Source organism: Oratosquilla oratoria, chromosome 4 (genome assembly GCF_046742065.1).
Source record: "Oratosquilla oratoria isolate Oo_2021 chromosome 4, ASM4674206v1, whole genome shotgun sequence".
NCBI lineage: Eukaryota > Metazoa > Arthropoda > Malacostraca > Stomatopoda > Squillidae > Oratosquilla > Oratosquilla oratoria.
Window position 1 is genome coordinate 77,577,209 of NC_134780.1, and position 21,808 is coordinate 77,599,016.

General features: G+C 39.3%; 1 protein-coding gene across 13 annotated transcripts in view; it reads right to left on the reverse strand.

Annotated features, from left to right (window-relative positions):
- Window positions 1-514: 514 nt before the first annotated feature.
- Window positions 515-21,808, reverse strand: part of fry (microtubule binding protein furry) — a 478,406-nt gene continuing 457,112 nt past the window's right edge. For 12 of the 13 annotated variants that reach the window (XM_076184431.1, XM_076184430.1, XM_076184427.1 and 9 more), the window contains 4 exons: window positions 18,634-18,648; window positions 6,795-6,998; window positions 5,598-5,760; window positions 515-4,496 (listed from right to left, as the gene is read on the reverse strand). In XM_076184431.1, the coding sequence (XP_076040546.1) occupies window positions 4,336-4,496; window positions 5,598-5,760; window positions 6,795-6,998; window positions 18,634-18,648 (543 nt within the window). In that variant the 3' untranslated portion in view covers window positions 515-4,335. The remainder of the gene's footprint in view (window positions 4,497-5,597; window positions 5,761-6,794; window positions 6,999-18,633; window positions 18,649-21,808) is intronic. The other variant, XM_076184429.1, reaches the window with a different exon arrangement.

Sequence of the window (21,808 nt, forward strand, 5' to 3'; positions counted from 1 at the left end):
TCTAACCTAGGCTGTGGGCAGGAGACCAGGATGACCCTATATCCACAAGGAGTTAAGATGAGAGGAAAACAAAGGTGGTACAGCAAGTCCTCATTATACGGTACATATGCGTTCCTGAAAACCTTACCGCAAATTGAAATTACCGTATACTGAACCCATTATAACATGTAATAATAGGATATGGCAGACATACCTTCTCCCTGTTCTTTCCTCTTCAAAATATGTACCGGATACCGTATCTGTGAATATTTCTTACCGTAAATAGAATCGAGGGTAGTAATTACCAATTACCGTAACTGTGAATTTACCAGATAAAGAATTACCGTATAAGGAGGACTCACTCTAGATGGGAGTGGAATGGGTGGGAGTGGGTCTTTGCTTTTGATTTGACTACCTCCCTTATAAGGGTGAAGAAGCCCTTGGTGTGTAGATAGATACAAAATTTCTCAGCAACTGAGAATTCACCGTCCACTTCATACACAAGCAATCATCTGGGTATGATTAAAACAAAAAATACATATACAACATAATATTTATTTCTTTACACTTCCATTCACATTGTCCAATTTGTTTTTATCATCTGTGTAGCAACTTTCCAGTTATGAATTTCTAAGACACAAATCTGTGAATATGTATGTTATGCATAAACTGGAGTGCAGTTGTATCCAAGTAGATAAAAAATAGGACGTACATGGGATGTCTTTTAAAGAAAGACGGCTACTTAAGAAATCATTGAAAAATAGCAGATGAACAAAGACGGTATGGTTATGCACCTCATACCAATAAAAGCACAAGTTTATCATACTCCTGTTCATAGGCAAACATTCAAAATTGGAAAGATTTCCATAAAAAGCCTCATAACTTTCTGTCTGCTCAGAAGCAGTGAATGCAGAAAAATGATTAAATATAGCAGATTACAAGTTTGAGCCACATAACAGAATACTGATACAATAAATTTGTTCTATTTGGGTTTTTTCTTTATGCCAACATGCACTGTAATTTATCATTTGATGATAATACACTATGATTACAATATCACCCTATATAACAAACTAGTTTTCGTTCCAAAATCAATTGCCTTATTCATATGTGTTATCATCAACACATTTCTTCAACCTACACAAAAGTACTTTTACATTACTTTTACTTATGTCAAATCTGACAATGAGATTCAAAGGTCCCCAGGGACTTTCTGATCAAACTGACTGTTGCATATACCAATTGTTCCCCACAAAACGAAAAACTTGTTCCAAATGGTAACACTATGAGATCCTGGTCCACTATAAAGCCAAGACTTGAAAGTGTAAAAAAAAAAAAATTTTAAAGACATATAGTAGTGCAGTTGTGCTGTCATCTCTTCATACATGTCCCACAGTACCCTCAAATTGTCTTCATCATAAAAGACTACTGGAGGTATTTGTCAATCTGGGTAAATGGAAAAATATTCCACCGATATTCAACTTGAAGTGTTGTTTTCTCGCAAATATTTCAAATTGAGATGTTACTATATTTGTACACCAGTTCTTATACCGTAAAAAATCACAAAACATACAAGAAATAAACTATGTCCTTTGGATCTACACCCATGTCTGTGGGATGAAATGAAACCGTTACATATTGCAAATGCAACCATTATATATATGGGGTGATGATGATATGGTTGAATGTCTCAAACTCCTTTTCAGGAGGCTAAGATGTAGCATGGAATTTAATGAACCATGCCCTTGATTCATCTTTGCCGGTAGCAGGGTCTGAACCACCATCTCCTTGACCTTTGCTGCAAGGAATTTCACCCTAACCTGCATGCACACACACATACATACAGGGTGATTAAAAAACTATTGAACCAAAATTAAGATAATGACATTTGTGATACACAGTCTTGTAGAGAATTCCCACATTTATTATGACATGAACCAATAGAGTAACTGATTTCTTGTTAACCGTGTGTTAACGTGTCTTCATTATCAATAGCAAAGGCTGTTATGATGTTCCAGTTTATCTAAATTAACAGGAAGGGGAGGAGGAAAGAGGTCTTGGACACATTATAGATCAATCCTGGGACCTGCAAGACAGATGTCATAATGAATGATGTCCTTTCTGCAGGTTTTCAATATGTGTAAATTGAGGAATTTGCTTTTTCTTTTAGGAATGTCCCCTGTGGGGCTACAAGGAGAAGGATGCCTAGTCCCAATCCCCATCCCTTTATGTATGTATGTATGTAAATTGAGGAAACAATTATCAGTATTATGATTTGACATCCCAACCTGGTTAGATCGTTGTCATTTGTAGAGGTTATGAAAGAAGGTAGTTAAAATTCTGCCTAGCAGCAAGTGAATTTGTAGTAAGGGCATACAACGTTAAATTCACTGCTTTGAAAAATGCTCTGTTGGAAGGCAACATCCTAGCGCTATCTGAAAAGGGTAGTTCAAGATATTAAATCGAATCAATCAGACATATTTCCACCTGTCATGCCCTGTTGCAGAAGTGCTGTTTCACTGCATTTCCTTTGACAATAACAAGACTATATTGTTATGTTCCAAGTGACTAGGGGTGCACAAATGAAGTTGGTGTAATAAAGTTCAAGATTTCCTCTACAAGACTGCATCATGTGTCAGTTTCTTTATCATTCTATACATAGATCATACATATACCAAGGTTTTTTTCCCCCTTACAAGGGAGGTGGCCAAAGTCAAAGGCATAAATCCACTCCCACCCATTTCATTCCCACATACACCACTCCCATTCACCACCCCTCCCTCCCTCCCTCTTTTTTCTGGCAAGCCTTCATCATAAGGAGGAAAGTGCCTTCTGGTATATAAATCCTGCTCCTGTATATGTTTGTCAGCACCCAACTCTCTGAACCATGTTAGGGGAGAGGGAAGGACGGTGAGGGAAAATAACTTTAATGAAATATGGAAATGAAATGGTCTAAGAACATGATGCACAACTAAAACATGTCCAATATGTGTAACTACTTTACTAATTGCTCATTTGTTCTATTTTCTTCAAGTATCTAAAATTTCCTAAAAACTTGTATCATTTCATTTCATGTAAGCACCCATTATAATCATTATAGTGAGCAATCATGCAAAGTTTATCAAGTAGCTGGTAAAATCAAACACATTACATTACTCAACGCTTGGCTCTGGTGTGAAAAGATCAATGCATGTGACTATGTAACTGCACAGGAACCCTAGTTCTCTATAGTATGAGTTTGTACACAGTGGCCTTTGCATTGCGTAAAAACTAGCAAGCTCTCTGAGAGGTGGGAGGAAAATAAAAATAAAAAGCACCAACATTCTCCAGAGCATCCCAAAAAGGTAAACTGGAAACAACTTATATCAAACCCCTTAACTTTCTTTTTTTTATGAAATATTTTGTTTGCATTTCACAAAAATATATCTCATTCTTAACTGCTGTAACTCCTCTTTACCCTTGACACCTGTAATTCACCCTTCACTTTTATAATGCAATTTGTATGTGAAACAATAAATTACAAAAAATTCAATGTTATTTGTAAGAACAGTTTCCTGCTGCACACTAATACAAAAGTACACAAGAAATAGTATATTATATCCACTTGGTCAATTATTACCCATTTCACCACTTTATACCCAAAGTTGTAGTGACCACTTCACTGCAAGATGATCATCTGGATGCAAATATTGTAGCAAGTGCGGTAACTGCACATGCTCATTCCACAACTCTGTATACAAATCTTTAAATCAAGCTGTTCTGCAACATAAACTACGTACATTGCTTGAGAAAGTTTGCACAGTGTAGAAGTACCATACATTTTTTTTTTTCATTCCTTACACTCTTCAGTGATATAGCACAGCTACCATGAAGATTACTTACATTTTCCCAAGCATCCAAAACTTAATGACATGCGTTTGATAACTTAGAAAAAAAAAGAGAGAGAAAATGTAATGCCCTACAGATATTTGTGCTCAATATATAGGTAATGCAAGTCTTGCCGGGAGCCACGGTTGACAGGCATAGGTACGAGGAGTCAATGTCCTCAAATAGGAACTGATCTGTCATTTCTGAAGAAATTCTGGAAGACCCAAGTCCTTGCAGGTTGAACAACAATTGACAATCTGCATTTCCATTCCATGGCTGTCAAAAGTGTAGTCATTGTATCCTCCCCTGTGCATTTACGAAACAAAACATAGTATCTATGCAACAAAGGAACCATACAAGCATTGAAATGTTGCTCTGACAATGAAGAAGTCACCATGACAGACACCACAGTGGACCCAAGCAGTTGCATATCCTCTTCCAGGGTCCAATGCAAGTTTCTGGGTATTTTCCGTGCCTCCCTATCTCTCCCTAGCATTCTGTCTTATGCATTGAAGAATCCAGCGAATCTCTAGGATGACTGGCTAATTGTTCCATGATACGCAGACCTGACAAAGCAGCCATGTTTGCATCAGTGAGACGAAGGCTGTTTTCATTCATTTCTGTCTCAGTACCACACACAGCAATCATTCCTGGAAAAAAATGAATGATTTATAAAATATATATATATACCTAGAGGCTTTTTTCCCCCTTACACGGGAGGTAGCCAAAAGAAAAAGGCATAGGAACTACTTCCACCCATTTCATCCCCTACATACTCTACTCCCCTCTTCCCTCCCTCTTATCTTGGCACCTCCTGGATGAGGGGTCATCCCTGCATCTTGTCCATTGCCCTGGGTCAGAAGCAGTGTTGCTAGACACAGCACATCCACAGCAAGGCTACTTCATTTATTTGGCGACCCCTCTCTCTGTCCCCTCATGCAGAAAAGAAGACGGGGAGAAATCCCTTCGGGCTGCATCAATTTACTTTTCATACACATTCCCTCACACACACTACCTCACCCCCCATTCCCCCGTCCAATCCACCTCATGCATCACAACATTTTCCATATACAACCATTCTCCATTCACCCCTGTCTTCTGTCCTCTCCTGTCCTTCCTCAACAGACATTCCCCTCTTCCCCAAAGCCCCCTTCACCCCATCCATCCATCTCATCCTAGGATGTCCCCTCATGTTCACTCCCTCCACATCTGCCTTCCATACCTCTTTTACTAGTCTTTCTTCACTCATTCTTTCCATGTGTCCAAACCATCCTAATACTCTTTCATCCACCCTATCTCCCAGCTCCCTTTCCACCCCTGTTCTCCTCCTCACTTCCTCATTTCTCACTCTATCTAGCCTAGTAACCCCCATCATACTTCTCAGACATTTCATCTCAAACACATTCAAGTTCCTTCTCTCTTCCTCTCTTATGTTCCATGTTTCTGCTCCATACAGTGCTGTTGGCACAATCACTCCTTCATACAGTCTCCTCTTAGTATCCATTCCCAGATTCCTATTCATATATATATATATATATATTACCTTGTAGTATTCCATATGAAATGTGATTGCTCATGCAAGGTTATAAGTAGACAGGCTTGTAGATCTTCACAAAAACCTGAACTCCACACCCATAGTACAGTGTATTTCAGAATACTCTTTATTTTATTTTTTTCTTCATTCTATAATCATTAAATTGAAATCTATTCAATCTTGGATAAAATATTATTCATAAAAGAGTTTTCCTAACCAGGTTTCTTGTCGGACAAATAAGCACAATATTCATTGAGAATGATGGTGATGTCATCGAGACCGGCCCCCGACCACACCAGACTCTCGTGCCAGAGACCCCGGTAACGACGTACATGGTTGATGGCACTAATCCATCTCTGATCAGCTACTAACTGCAGGAGCTGAAATAAAAAGAGAGAAGGTTAATCACCTGGAGTTGGGTGCACTCCATAGGACATATTGAATACCAGATCTCATAAAATTGTGAAAAAATAAGGAAGGGAAGAGTGAAGGAGGAAGAGGCAGGGGAAGAGGGAAGGAGGGGAAGAGAGGGGGAAGAAGGAAGAAGAGGGAAGGAGGGAGAGGAAGGGGGAGAAGGTAGTGGAAGAGGGAAGGAGGGAGGAAGTGGAAGAGGGAAGGAAGGTGGGAGAGGAAGAAGGAGGGAGGGAGAGGAAGAAGGAAGGAAAGGAGAGAGGGAGAGGAAGAAGGAAGGAGAGGGAGGGAGGGAGGGAGAGGAAGAGAGAAGGAGTGGAAGGGGGACGGAGAAGGAAGGAGGGGGGAGGGAGAGGGAGGAAGGGGAAGAGAGGAAGGAGAGGAAGAAGGAAGGAGGGGGAGGGAGGGGATGAGAGAGGGAGGGGGGGAGGCAGAGGATGAGAGGAGGGGGAGGGAGGAGAAGAGAGGAGGGGGAGGGAGGGGAAGAGAGGAGGGGGAGGGAGGGGAAGAGAGGAGGGGGAGGGAGGGGAAGAGAGGAGGGGGAGGGAGGGGAAGAGAGGAGGGGGAGGGAGGGGAAGAGAGGAGGGGAGGGGAAGAGAGAAGGGGGAGGGAGGGAAAGAGAGGAAAGGGAGGGAGATGGAAGAGAGAAGGAGGGTTAGGGAGGTGGAAGGAGTGGGGAGAAGGAAGAAGAAAGATGGTGGAAGGGAAGAGTAAAGAAGTATGCACCATGAGGACAAAGGTATTAAAAATATCTTTATTAGAATTTCTTTTTATCCAGTTGCATATTTCTTCGTCTTTCTCTCTTCTTTCCTTTTTTTCCTCTCCCTTACTTCTTTCTGCCCTCCTCCTTCATTCCTCCTTCCCTTTCTTCCCCCTTCCTTTTCTTACTCCCTAACTCTCTCCCCATTCTTTTCCTCCCCCTCTTCCCTTCGCTTCTTCTCTCTCATCCTTTCCTTTCCTTTTTCACTTTCCCTATAGGCAAACAAAGGGGCACTGTACCAACCTGACGTACTGCATCTGCCTTCGACGTAGGTGGCATTAATGAAGCTCCTTCTGATGCTATTGATGACGAACTAAGTGGAGGCGATGCACCACTACCAACACCTCCTTCAGCACCTTCTACTCCTAAAGGTGGAGGAATACTTTCCCTCCCACTTGTGGCTTCACTGTCCTCGCCTCCAAGACTCTCGCATTCTCCTTCCTCACCCTACGGGAGAAAGGGTCACACACGTTAGGGGTTTTCTTCCAACCCCTAAGAAATAACAAGGACAACATTGATGTTACAAATGGCAATTTATCGAGTATCATAAAGGAATCAATAAAGAAGTTAGTGAGCAACATGATCCCAAGCAACAGACCATAAGTTCCACCACAAGAACCAAATACAAGAACACTATGAACAGCACCCTACATAGCTCCACCATGAAAACATACAACATAAAGATTGAATACAATACTGGCCTAGGAAAATATATATCTATAGATAGTTGGGTTATTGGGGTGTATGTGAAAGACAGTGAAAATGGAGATGAAAGGGTTCATACAAATACTATGAAATGTTGTATGGTCTTGAAGTGCAACAAGTTATGACTGATGGTTGTGGACGTGACAAAATACCTTACTCATATTTACTAGGGATGTGCCAATTCCATTTTTTTTTTGCCGATGCCAATTCCTATTCACTCTTAGTTGCTGATACCGATGCCAATTCCTATTCACTCTTAGTTGCCGGTGCCGATACTGATGCCAATTCCACTTTATATAATTACGATATATCAGTTTTTAATATAAAGTAATTAAATTATGATTTTTACTTGCTTTATGATCTATGTATATTTATACACACCAGTTGTTGGATGCTAATGACTGAATGAACTTAATGAAGTGCTTACTGATTGACCACTTTATGATTATCAATATATGATTGTAAAATTTTCTATCGGTTGGAGAGAGAAAAAAAGAAAAGCTGTGTCTGGGCATTAGAAAAAAAAAAAAAAAAAAAAAAAAAAAAAAAAAAAAAAAAAAAAAAAAAAAAAAAAAAAAAAAAAAAAAACACTCAATGTCCCCCCCTGGACATACTGCCTCCCCTGAGTGCTATCACATTCCATGGGCTAATAATTAAAGTTAAACATTCATAAATTTAAGTTCAACAGCACCAATTTCTCCCTTTTTCTGGAGTCAACCAGTTATGGTATGGGGTGTAGACATTACCACCAATGTTGAAGAGGCGTTCACTCTCCACTGAAGATGGTGGGAAGCACAGCATTTTGTTGGCAACTTTTCCAAGTTCAGGATATGAGTTGTGGTAATCTCTCCACCAACTCAAGGAATCCAAGTCATGTGGTTCCGATGGGAGGGAGCGAAATTGATCAACTTCACTTTGTAGTGTCAGAACAGATGAAGATCTTGTTTATTTTTTTCTTCTTTGAAGTTTCACTTTGTCCAAATTTGACTTGTGTGATTATGAATTTGATAGAAAACCATCTAAACATGAGTCATAGTTGTCATTGTCAAAAAACATAAAAATATTATGTATTTACTTGTCAAAATACATAAAAAAATCTTTATAAACAATTTGTTTGGCTATAAATTGCTGCGGAGTAAGTGGGAGTAAATCCATCCGCTGATTTTTTGCACTTATAAGCAGGTAAAACTGAGTCCACAGATGCCTGAATGATTTATTCCCATATTACTCTCACTTAATTTCTGTTGTAGAAACTTTGCTGTAAAAAAAAAAAAAAAAAAAAAAAATATATATATATATATATATAAATATATATAATATTATTTTTTAGTTTACTTTTATATAAACAAAAATAAAATCAAAAATTAATATAATTTGTTTTAACATTTACTCTGACTTGTGCTGCTATTTTAAAAGTTTCTTCGGTCGTATGTCTTCGTGTCTGCAGATTTTATCATCTCTGCATAATATTTTCTAAATGTGTGTTATGGCACTGGATGGCAGTGTAGGTTTACCAATACCACGGCATATTCCTAGCCACCTCATTCAATAAGGTTGTAATGCTATGTGAAAATAATATAAAGCAATGATATTTGTAGTGGTATCTCATATAGTACATAATATGCTGCATGGCCCTATACAACCACCAGAACAATGAATAATAGGTGAATTACTGAATTGGCATCGGCATTGGCAAAATATTGCCGATGTCGGCTCTCTTTCTAAAAAAAAAAGGCAGATTAACCAAAAAAGTGCCGATTCTAGCTGATGCTGATTAATCGACACACCCCTAACATTTACAGGTTTGATTTTGGCTACTGCTAGAGATTCAGACTGCCATAGGTAATCCCTTTTGCTAGGGTGATGCCTTTCTGGTTAATGAGAGATGTTTTTATCTATCATAAGCTAAGACTTATACAAAAAGATTTAAGCTTTGGTCTATTAGGGGGAAGTGGATGGCTTAAGAGCCAGCAATGGTGGACTAAGTAGTTAATTTCATTGTGGAAAAATATCATGTTACTTTTTTCACTCTACAAACAGCAAAAAGCCTTGTTGAAGAAAAGTCTTAATGCCTGCAAAAGCAGTGCTACTATAAAAGCACTCAAACTGATCTTTTAGTATGCATTCATCAGCTTGCATATTTATGACAAAAGCATGTGTCTTTAATTCTAACAAAATAGTGGTAAAGCACAACCTAAGCTATAAATAAACACATAAAGCAGATTAATTGTCATTGATTTCTTTTTTCCTCATAGTTCACTGGGAGCTATTCACTAAGAAAAAGTGCTGTATTTGAGTCTAAGATTATCAGTTATGTGCATGGTGCCATTATACCCGACTTTTACTACCTGAATATTAAAAACAGAAATAGTCTTGGTGCCTAAAATAATAATGCATGACCCAGATGGTGTGATTTTTTCCTATTCCTCGTTCTTTTCTCCATACTCAATGACTTTGTTAATGTAGTTTACCTAATTGTAATGTATAGTAAGAGTCCTGTCTCCAGTCAACTTTGGCTTTAAGATATATATTCCTATTCAACTTTTTTCTCTATTACATTATTTCATCCACTGAGAGTGGATATGTCCCTTCTAACTTGGCTACCTCCCTTATAAGGGGGAAAAAAGCCCTTGGTATATAGAGATAGGTTATTTCAAAAGTTGATGTATCCATACAAAGCTCTATTTCAATATCTTTCAGGCATCTTATCTTAATATTTTCTGTGACCTCTCATCTTCCAAAGAGACCCTGTCAATTTTGTCCATTTCTTTCACTGCACACAGCAACCATGTAACTTGTCTTTCTTGTTTCTTTTATTGAGAATTTAAGTTTTTCTAATTCTTTCTTATGCAGTCTGTATTTTACCTAGTTGTATTTACCTAGTTGTATTTTGCGGGAAGGGGAGCTATGCTCGTGGTGTTCCGCCTTTGTATCTCGCAGTGTCTAGTTTGCTTTTAAACTCATGAATGGTTTTTGCGCATACTATTTCCTTGTCCAGTTTGTTCCAAGTGTCTACCACTCTATGTGGAAAACTGTTTTTCTTCAGATCTCTTCTGTAGCTATGTTTTTTGATTTTCTTTCCATGTCCTCTTGTGCTTCTCCTGTCCCAGTTTAACAAGTCCTCTCTATCAAGTATTTCTGTGCCTTTCATGATTCTGTAGATGGTCAGTAGGTCACCTCTCTCTCTTCTTTGCTCCAGAGTCTGTAAATCTAGTTTAGCCTCATATGACAAGTTTGCAAGTGCAGGTGCCATTTTTGTAGCTGCTCTCTGGATTCTTTCTATTTTCTTTATATTCTGTTTGGTACTGGGTGACCACAATGTCGCCGCATATTCTAGTCTAGGCCTTATCAGTGTGACCAATATTTTTTTAATAATTTCTTCATCCAAATATGTAAATGCCACTTTTATTGATCTTAGCAAGTTGTAGGATTCTCCAACAATTTTGTTTATCTGTTTGTCATAGGACAAGTTGTTTAAGATAATTACACCCAAATCTTTTTCGGATCTCTCCTTCTTTACCTCCTTGGTTCCAATTTCATATTGTCCTGATATTCTGTTTTTGCTTTTTCCAAACTCCATTATGCTACACTTCTTAATATTGAAGTCCACCTCCCATTTCTGACTCCAGTTCCATACTTTTTTCAGGTCTTCCTGCAGTGATTTGCAATCCTCTTCAGTTTTTACTTTCATTAACAGTTTGGCATCGTCAGCAAAGAAGCTCATGTAACATTTCACATCCTCATCCATGTCATTCACATAAATAGCAAACATTATTGGAGCTAGTACAGATCCTTGCGGTGCTCCACTGATCACCTCTTTCCAATCCGAATATTTTTCTCTGAGCACTACTCTCATCTGTGTAGTAGGATGGGGGCCATTTTGATTCTGTTCTTTCTATTACCTTGATCTTCTTTTCTGTGAGGACCACACCACTGCTGCCTATTGTAATCTGGGGCAGATCTCTGGTGTTTTTCATCATTGCTTGATCCATAATGTGACATGCCACTCTTACCTTCATCAACAGCTTATATATCTCACCAAAAATCCTGTTAATGAGTTTATTGGATGACAAACTATTTGTGACCAATACTTCAAGGTCCCTTTTTTTCTCCCCCTCTGGTAATTGTTTAATTTTTCAATGAGTAAACCATTCATGGCTTCTTTGCCAATTGCCTTTTCCAATACTTGGCATTTCTTAGCATTGAAATGATTTTTCAACACTAAGCTCCAGTTACAGACTGTATAGCTAGTTGTTTTGTCATTCATCAATCCACTGACCCAGGTCTTTCGTTGAGGACTTGTGGCCTCCAGAAAACAAGCAACAGCCTCTTGTCTGAACTATAAGTCAGAGAAGAGATATTGTGCTGTTGTCTGGGGATTGTTAGTGTGGGGCATAGCAATATGAGGTATTCTGTATCTTCTGTATGGTGGTTGCATCTGGAGCAGTTTGTCATTTATTTACAACAAGAACATTATGGGTGCTAGTACTGACCCCTGTGGGACTCCACTAGCTGCTTCTCTCCATCCTGATGTCCAATCAAGATCCACACTAATACAATACAGACAACAGTTCAATATTCGGGACTGCTTGGACAGACAGTCTAGGGAACGACAACAACAACAGTTCAATATTTCTTCCCGACCTATGGCTTGACAACTATTTCTGACAACTGTGGGGTTGTGGGTTTCCTGTCCTGTCAAACAAGGCAACAATCATTACCAATATATCAATTTGTTGGCTTAATCTCTCTTGGATAAGACCTGCAGCTTCAAGAAATCTTGCTATGGCCATTTAGTTGGCCAAGTTCTCACTCAGGGGAGAGATTTTGTGGTCTGCTTTATCATATCAAAAGAAGCTCAAGGTAATACTGTTTTAAAAAACTACTTCTGGCTTAATTTACTTACTATAATAAGGTGACAATTGGGAAGGAGGATCCACGACAAAAGAAATTTGTAGGATCCAACCCTAATATTCTTACACACTAGGACCTGCACTGCCTGGAAAACATTCAAGTTAGAATGTAAAGGGAAAGGAAGGCAATCCAATATCTCATACTACTGAAGAGGTCATCCATGCACCTATCCACCAGCCTACGTATATCATGGTAATAAACCTTCATTATAATTCAGAAAAAGAACTTGAGAAATTAAATTAATGTGATGTAAAACTAACCTTTACACTGTAATGATGATTCTTTAACCTCTCTTTAAGGGTGTTTATAATTCCTATATTTTCACAATGGAAGTATTATGATCACCTCTTGATTTCTAAAGTATATTGCCTTATTCCTAAACTTTAGTAAGGAAACTATTTCTGCATGAAGAATGGAACAACAAAGTGAGGTCCCTTGCGCCATATTAAAATTTCTACCCATCAATACATATTGATATTAGGTTGAACATGGATTAAAGAGACATATGGAAGACATGTACAGGGTCTTGAATACATTAATTACTTGAATGAAGATATTTTGAAAGGAGACTAAGAAGATTTGTGTACAGTGGACTCGTGATTTGATATATGTTTACATTTCAAAGGGATTGTTCCAGCACTTGTATAGAATCCCCAATCTTTTTATTTTTACCAACTTCAGAGCACTTTCTTAAACCATTTTATAATATAAAATACACTCAACCCCTCTCAGTTCCAGATCTTTTTGACAATCCATTCTAAATGCCAAACATACAGGTGAAAAGAGGCCAGTAAACACAAAGTTGTCTAGATGTAAAACATGAATAACTGGTATATAGTGGTCTGTGTTATAACCTTTTGTGGGTGTTATTTGATGAAATCTCAGAATTGGGCCTCTACTTATTGAAATTTACTTTACTGGAAGTGTCAGGCTACAACTGTAGAATGTTTCTGACCACACTGCAGGGCTGTTCTATTCCTTTCCCAGTCTAGTGTCTGGAAAAACTTGCAGATAGCCTTGCATAATATGCACTGCCATTGTTTCATTTTGTTGTTACTACTTTTATACTAATGTATCTCTATAGTATAAGTTGGGGGTGGGTGCATGCCTAGGCTGGCTACCTCACTTACAAAGGGGAAGAATTTGGTATACAGATGGATAGGCATGAGGTGAATGAGGAAGGAAATTAGGTTACTTGACAGGCTCTTCACCCCCCTTGAGATAAACATGGCACAAAGAATTACTAACAATCCTATGTATATTTAAACTATAGATATTCAATGGGAGTGGAATTATGTCTTTTGACTTTGGTCATCTCACTTGTAAGGGGGAAAAAGGCCCTTGGTATATGTATGTATGTAGTTCAAACTTGTTTTTGCAAAATGAATTACCAAAAATCCTTTGTATATGTTCAAAATAAGGTAATCTAAACCTTTGCTTAGCCATGTTTAACATTGGAGACTGCAGTTCCTCATTTCTAAACAATGTATTTCATCATTTAACAACAAGAGTAGAAAAAATAAGGCTGGTAGAAAGAGAAACTGAAGTTCAATACTACTTGAGGATTTCACCAGATAGAAATTCTGGGGGAATAAGAAAATGAAGGCCTATAATGGAGTGGCACTTTCTTAATTCCAACTATCTATTCCAACTACATCAGTCACATGATCCCACCTTTCCCCCAAAATATGGGCTGGATAACAGACTACTATCACTATGTCTACATTTCACAAGATTAAGAAATAAACTCACAAAGAACACACATACAACACCAATAAGTAATAGTAATTTTATTCTGTTAAAGGATGACTGAATACTAAAATGTGCTGGAGAATAAGGGGTGGAAAATACAATGAAATAAAGACAATATTAGATAACAAAATCACAGGAATTTGTATGTGCTGCAGGGAGATGAACTATGAACATACAGGGTAAACCAACGACATAAGATAAACATCCATGGAAAAAAATATCACTCACTTACACACAAAAACATACACGCATGCCTGCCCACTCATGCACACACATACATGACTTGACGGCACAGTGATAGCGTCCGAGTTTGAATCACGCCCACATCTGAAATAATTTCAGTATTGCTGTGCTGCAAGTCATTACTCCAACTCTCATGGGCGGGGAGTTGGGAGTGTATGCATGTGTAAGGTCACAGTATTACCCATAGACTGGTCAAATATGAGCTCTGTGCTCTTCCAGGAGGGAAATTGCTGTTGATCATGAGTCCAACACATGATCCAAGACCATTGTGAATCACTCACACAAACAAACACACACAGTTTGACTGTACAGTGGTACTGTTCTCGACTGCTAATTCAGTGGTCTGAGTTTAAGTTCTGGCCAGGACTGAAAATTTTTCAAAATTACTGCACTGCAAACCAGCACTCCAACTCTGGTGGGCAAGGAATTGTATGTATGGTCGCTGCATTACCCATTGATTAGGCCATATTTGAGCTTCTGATCTCTCATCCAGGAGGGTAACAGCTGGTGATCATGAGTCCAACATGTGATTCCAAGACTGGTAAATCACACATAAACAGACAGACACATACACAACAAACTAGATATTGTAAGATACAAAGACGGGTCACCATGAGCATAGCTCCCCTTCCTGTATAATACAACTAGGTAGGTAAATACACATGCAAACAATCATTATATTGTTACCTGGGACCTATGGGTCTTTTGGAAGAGAGACCTGGGACAATGGGTTGATTGTGTATGTGTGTATGTCTTCTTGTGGCATATGAGCAGCATTGTTAACTTGTATATCAAAGACAAACTTGGCAATATTTTTTGTCCCTGAACAAAACTATGAAAAAGAAATGGGATCCCCCCCCTCCCTGCTCTCATTAAATGGTAAACTAAATATGTTAGTAAAATGAGTGAAGTGCATACAATCATATCTAATAAACCTCACAGTCCTCTCACCCATTACAAAAACCTTCCTCTTAAGGTGTAAAAGTGTAGGAAATACAATTGAAGTTGATAGATCTAGTCCAGAGACAAAGTGTCAGCCCCTTGAGGGTGTTGACAAGTATGGGAGACATCCATTTTGCAGATATCCATTGTTGATCCTTAAGGAGAAAGAGTGTGTACCCAAATTATATATGAATTTAAGAAAATAGGCATTTGGGAATGGATGCTAAGGGGAGATTGTATAAAGGAGTGATTGTGCCAACAGCACTGTATGGAGCAGAAACATGGGGCATAAGAGAGGAAGAGAGAGGGAGATTGAATGTGTTTGATAAGGGTTACTAGGCTAAAGTGAGAAATGAGGAGGTGAGGAGGAGAACAGGGATGGAAAGGGAATTAGGAGATAGGGTGGATGAAAGAGTTTGGACACATGAAAAGAATGAGTGAAGAAATACTAGTAAAAGAGGTATGGAAGGCAGATATGGAGGGAGTGAACAAGAGGGGGCAACTTAGGATGAGATGGATGGATGGGGTGAAGGGGGCTTTGGGGAAGAGGGGAATGTCTGTTGAGGAAGGACGGGAGAGGACAGAAGATGGGGTGAATGGAGAATGGTTGTATATGGATGATGTTGTGTTACATGAGGTGGAGTTGGTGGGGGAATGGGGGATGAGGTAGTATGTATGAGAAAAATTTGACACATCCCGAAGGGATTTCTCCCAGTCTTCTCCTTTTCTGCATGAGGGGACAGAGAGGGGGGGTTGCCGATTTAATGAAGTGGCCTTTCTGTGGATGTGCTGTGTATTGCGACACTGCTTCTGACCCAGGGCAGTGGAAAAGATACAGGGATGACCCATCATCCAGGAGGTGCCAAGATGGGAGGGAGGGTGGAGGGGAGTGGAGTGTATTGGGGATGGAATGGGTGGGAATGGTTTTTATGCCTTTGTTTTTAGGCTACCTCCCTTGTAAGGGGGAAAAAGCTGTTGGTATATGTATGTATGTATCCTATATGGTGTACTGATTGCACGAACTTGATATAGTAAATTCTTTAGGGGCTTTAGTGATATCTATGTGGACTGGAGTCATGCAGCCTTTTTATCTAATAATTTTTTCTATTATCTATTAATTTTTTGTGTTATCTATTTTTTCTATTTTCTATTAATTTCTTATGTTAGAATCAGAAATGGAGAGAGTGAGTAGTTTGAGGTAAATGTGGGACTGCCAGGGATGTGTTATGTCGCCTTGGTTGTTCAATTTATATATGGATGGGGTGGTGTGAGAGGTAAGTGCAAGGGTAATGGGTTGGGGATTGGAGATGATTAAAGAAAATGGAGAAAGGTGGGAGATAAGTCAGTTGTTGTTTGCTATGACAATGTGCTTGTAACAGGATCAGAGGAAGGATTGAGGAAGTTAGTGATAGAGTTTGGGAAGGTGTGCGAAAGAAGGAAGTTGAAGATAAATGTGGGTAAAAGTAAGGTGATGAGATGTACAAGGCGGCAGCAGATCAGAAGTGAATAATAAGGGAGAGAGACTGGAGGAAGTGGATAGTTTTAGATACTTAGGTGCGAATGTGGCGGGAAAGGGAGGAGTGGAGGTGGAGGTAGAATGTAGATTGAGAGAAGCAAGTGAATGCCTCAGGGGATTAAAAAGTGTGATGAGAAATAGACATTTGGGAATGGATGCTAAGAGGAGATTGTATGAAGGAGTGTTTATGGGGCAGAAACATGGAACATAAGAGAGGAGGAATCTGAATGTGTTTGAGATGAGGTGTCTGAGAAGTATGATAAGGATTACTAGGCTGGATAGAGTGAGAAATGAGGAGGTGGGGAGGAGAATGGGGGTGGAAAGGGAGTTGGAAGATCAGGTTGATGAAAGAGTATTGGGATGGTTTGGACACATGGAAAGAATGAGTTAAGAAAGATTAGTAAAAGAGGTGTTTAACCAGGCCACCCATACAAGACTTGGGTCTTTGTACATCAATATAATAATCAATCTATTGCCATGGTTCTTTCTTCCAGGAGATCTGTGGCTTCTAGGAAACTGACACCAGCCATGGATTTAGGCCATAAGTCAAACAATGAAGAGATTTAGTGTTGAGGTGAGGGCTCTTGCATATAATTGTGCGCCTACTTTCTCATGTGCTGCTCCCTGGGGGAGGATTTTGGTTACATATTGTAGATCTTCTATTGGTGTTGCTTTGACATAAACTAAGATAAGTCAGCATCTAGGGATGGGATACTATAGAAACCAATGGTAAACAACCCCCCTCCACCTCACATCAAGAAATTTCTACATTTTCAAGGGTATAACTTTTATTTGCAAAATCCTGTACTTGTTTAATCCATGGTGTTGGTAGAACTGGAAGAATATATTGTGAGTTCTATTTACATACCTTTTAAGAATTAGTTCACTTTCAGTACAAGTGCATGGAAAGTCACTGTGCCCCAACACCCACCAATTATATTTCTAGCTGTGTTCTTGATAGGAATAATATCTATGGTGCAAAGCACCACCCAAATACATGGCTATACAATGATACTTATGAGGAAGTTCTGGTGGAGAGAAAAAAAAAAAAGCCAGGTGCTCAAGAAAATATAGAGTAATGAAAGAAAAACTGGGCAAAAATGAGAGCAGAAGCTACAATGAAGTTCTATAAACTAATTCATTGTTGCTTCAAGTCTCACTAAATGGAAAACCTGCACCCTGATGGTGACTGGCAACGATCCTAAGGCCCTCCAACACATCTCTCTGGGAAGAAACTTTGGGCTGTTGTCTGTGTTGTATTAGTGTAGAACTGTTTCTATGTCACCATCAGGAAGTGGTAAAGGGAGGGGAGTTGTCGGCAGATGTTAGCTTTCACGTGCGAAAAAGTGTATGAAATACAGGTGAAATGGACAGAGCAAGATTTTGGGCCCAGTCTGGAGACTAAATGTAAGCCCCTCAGGGCTGCACATCCTGATGGAAGTGAGGGGGCTGATGTTTCTTGAATATGGCTGCCGATTTTGCAGGATCACCACATAAAAACAGGTACCTATCACTGGTCCCATCATACACTAAAGGAAGCATCTTTTGTACAATGACAAGAAATGCTTAAAGTAATTGATAAGGCTGTATTGCTTTAAGTATATGAATAATGTTAAAAGAATTGACAAAACTACAAATGAAGACATTAGGTGGTAGAGTAAAATGCAAATTATACTACCATAAATAGAAAAGGTGGTTGCCACAACATAGAGAATAAACAGTGACTGATTAACTATGGGCTTACACGTCACATGGGTTCGGTAAACATAAAAAGTGCTGAGGGAGAGGTGGGGGGAGCTGCATGGAATTCATTTCTTAGAAATAAAGATTTTGATGCATGTTACATGCAACAAATCTGACTAAAGTTGGAGTAACAAAATAGATCTTGATTAACTTTAGGCGAGGTCTGTATTCTCACGAAGAGAATGATCATGTAAGCATTATAATTACAAAACTTCTCACCAAGCACCACAGGAAGGTGTGAATAGATAATAGTGAGCTTGGATTTACCTGATCTGTCCAATCCTGAAAGGAGAGAATGTAATGTTGTTAAAATACGAGTGCAAGTGTACATACCACATATAATTTTACTATTTCCACTGATCACTTCCCAAATAAAAAAAGTGCCTTAAAACTTGCAAAAGAAATTAAACTCGCTCACAAAAAAATTAAACAATAACAAAGTAAAATGGTAAGAATAGACAGAGGAAACAGAAAAATATTTAGAAAAATTTGACATAGCCCAGCATCCATAAATGAAGCTTTGTCTAATGAAAAAATGGCCCCAGATATCAGATGAAGAAATACAAGAAGAAGTGGGAAATGAACCAGTTATTGTTTGCACATTGCTCTTAGCCGAGTCAGAAGAGGGACTGAATCAGTTAGTGGTATAGTTTAGGAAAGTATATGAAAAGAGGAATCTTAAAGTAAATGTGGGATAAAGGAAGGTTGTACATGAGGAGAAAGTGGCATTAAGTTTGAGGCAAGTTTAAAAAGAGAGAAGATGGAGGAAGAGGAGAGCTCTAGGTGTTATTGATTGCATGTACAGTGAGTCCTCCTTATAGGGTAATTCTGTATCCAGTAAATTCACAGTTACGGTATTTGGTAATTACTACCCTCGATTCTATTTACAGTAAGAAAAATTCACAGATATGGTATCTGCTCGTGTTTTGGAGAGGAGTGAGCAGGGAGAAGATATGTCTGCAATATCCTATTATTATATGTTATAATGGGTTCGGAACTTCGGTATATGGTAATTTCAATTTGCGGTAAGGTTTTCAGGAACGCAATGTACCGTATAACGAGGACTTACTGTAGCAGGAAATGAAGGCATGAAATAAATTATAGAGTATGGGAAGCAAGTCAATGTCTGGGAGGAATGAAAAAATTAATGAGATATGTATCTGGGATGAATGCAGAGAGAAAACTATACAAAAGGGTGCATGTGCCCATGACATTGTATGGAGCAGATATTTGGAATTCAAAGGAAGCCGAAAGTAAAAGCCTACATATGTTTGAGATGAAGCATTTAGAAATATGTTGGGAGATACAAGAATGGAGATTGAAAGAAATGGGGAGGTGAGGCACAGAGCAGAGGTAGAAAGGTGGCAGACAGAGGTGATCAGCAAATACTGGTATGGTTTGGGCATATGGTAAGAATCAGTAAAGACTCACAGAAAGGGGTGTAGAAGGCAGTGGTGGATGGAGTAAACTTGAAGAGAATATCTGGGCTAATATTGATTTGGAAGGAAATTAAGAGAGGAAAAGGAGGCGAATCAAGTAGAGAAGAAAAGATAAAAGGTGCAGATGGAGAGATAATAGAAGAGACATCAGTAAGAGGAAGATGGGGAGAGCATCTAGGGAGTTGTTAAATGTGAAGGAGGATAGGGAGGGAAAGTCAGTTGCATTGGGAATCACTAAGAAAATGACAATGAATGAGGAAAATGGAGGAGAAATAAGGAAAGATGAGGTGAAAGCAGTTATTAAAATTATGAGAGCAGGTAAGGCACCTGGGTTAGATGGGTGTCATGTGGAGTGTCAAAAAAAGGGAGGTATAGTGATGGTGGACTGGTTGGTGAGGTTGTTTAATGTTTGTCTAAAAGAGGATGGAGTGCCTGAGGACTGGAGGAGTGCATATATAGTTTCACTTTACAAGGGAAAAGGGGACAAGTGTGAGTGTAGTAGTTTCAGAGGAATCAGTTTGTTGAGTGTGGTTATGAAAGGAGGGTTTTGATTTAGAAGATTAGGAGAGGTACAGAGGGAGTAATTGGTGAGGAACAGTGTGGGTTTAGGACAGTTACGGGTTGTATGGATCAAATTTTTGTGGTAAGGAAGATGTGTGATAAGGCTTTAGGAAAAGGTTTATGACAGGATAGACAGGAAGGCACTGTGGAAGGTATTGCAGATATATGGGATAGGAGGAAATCTGTTAAGAGCCATCAAGAGTTTTTAGGAGTGTAGTAGAGCCTGTGTTTGAATTAGAAATGGAGAGAGTGAGTGGTCTGAGGTAAAGGTGGGACTTCACCAGGGATGTGTCATGTCACCATGGCTGTTCAATTTATATATGGATGGGGTGGTGTGGGAGGTAATGGGCAGGGGATTTGAGATGGTTAAAGAAAATGGAGAAAAATGGGAGATAAGCCAGTTATTGTGACAGAGTTTGGGAAGGTGTGTGTAAGAAGGAAGTTGAAAATAAATGTGGGTAAAAGGTGATGAGATGTTACAAGGGGTGAAAGTGGCAGCAAAATGGTAGTGAGTATTAAAGGAGAAAGAATGGAGGAAGTGGATAGCTTTAAATACTTGGGGCAAATGTGCCAGGAAAGGGAGGAGTGGAGGTGGATGTAGAATGGAGATTGAGAGAAGCAAGTAAATGCCTTGGGGGATTAAAAAATGTAATGAGAAATAGACATCTGGGAATGGATGCAAAGGGGAGACTGTATGAAGGGGTGATTGTGCCAACAACACTGTGTGGGGCAGAAACATGGAACATAAGAGAGGATGAGTTTAAATGTGAGATGAAATGCCTAAGAAGTATAGTAGGGGTTAGGTTGGATAGAGTGAGAAACAAGGAGGTGAGGAGGAGAGTGAGGGTGGAAAGGAAGTTGGGAGATAGGGTTAATGAAAGAGTATTGGGATGGTTTGGTCACTTGGAAAGAATGAGTGAAGGAAGATTGGTAAAAGAGGTGAGGAAGGCAGAGGCGGATGGAGGGAACATGAGGGGACAATCAAGGATGAGATGGATGTTTGGGGTAATAGGGGCATTGGGAAAGAGGGGAATGTCTGTTGAGAAAGGATGGGAGAAGACAGAAGATAGTGGTTGTATAGATGATGCTGTGATGCATGGAAAGGACTGGGTAGGGGATGAGGAAGTACATGTGAATGATATTTTGATGCAACCTGAAAGGATTTCTCCAATCTTCTTTTTCTGAAAGAGGTGACAGAGGGGGTTGGGGGGTCTCTGATTAAATGAAGCGGCTTGCTTTGGATCTTGCAGCATTGCTTCTGACCCAGGCAGGGGAGTGGGCAAGATATGAGGGAGGGAGGGATGGTGAATGGGATTGGGGTATGTGGGGATGAAATGGGTGGGAGTGGATTTATGCCTTTGACTTTGACTTTGGGAGAGTGTGTGATACAGGAAAGCTGAAGATAAATGTGGGTAAGAGTAAAGTGATGAGATGTACAAGGG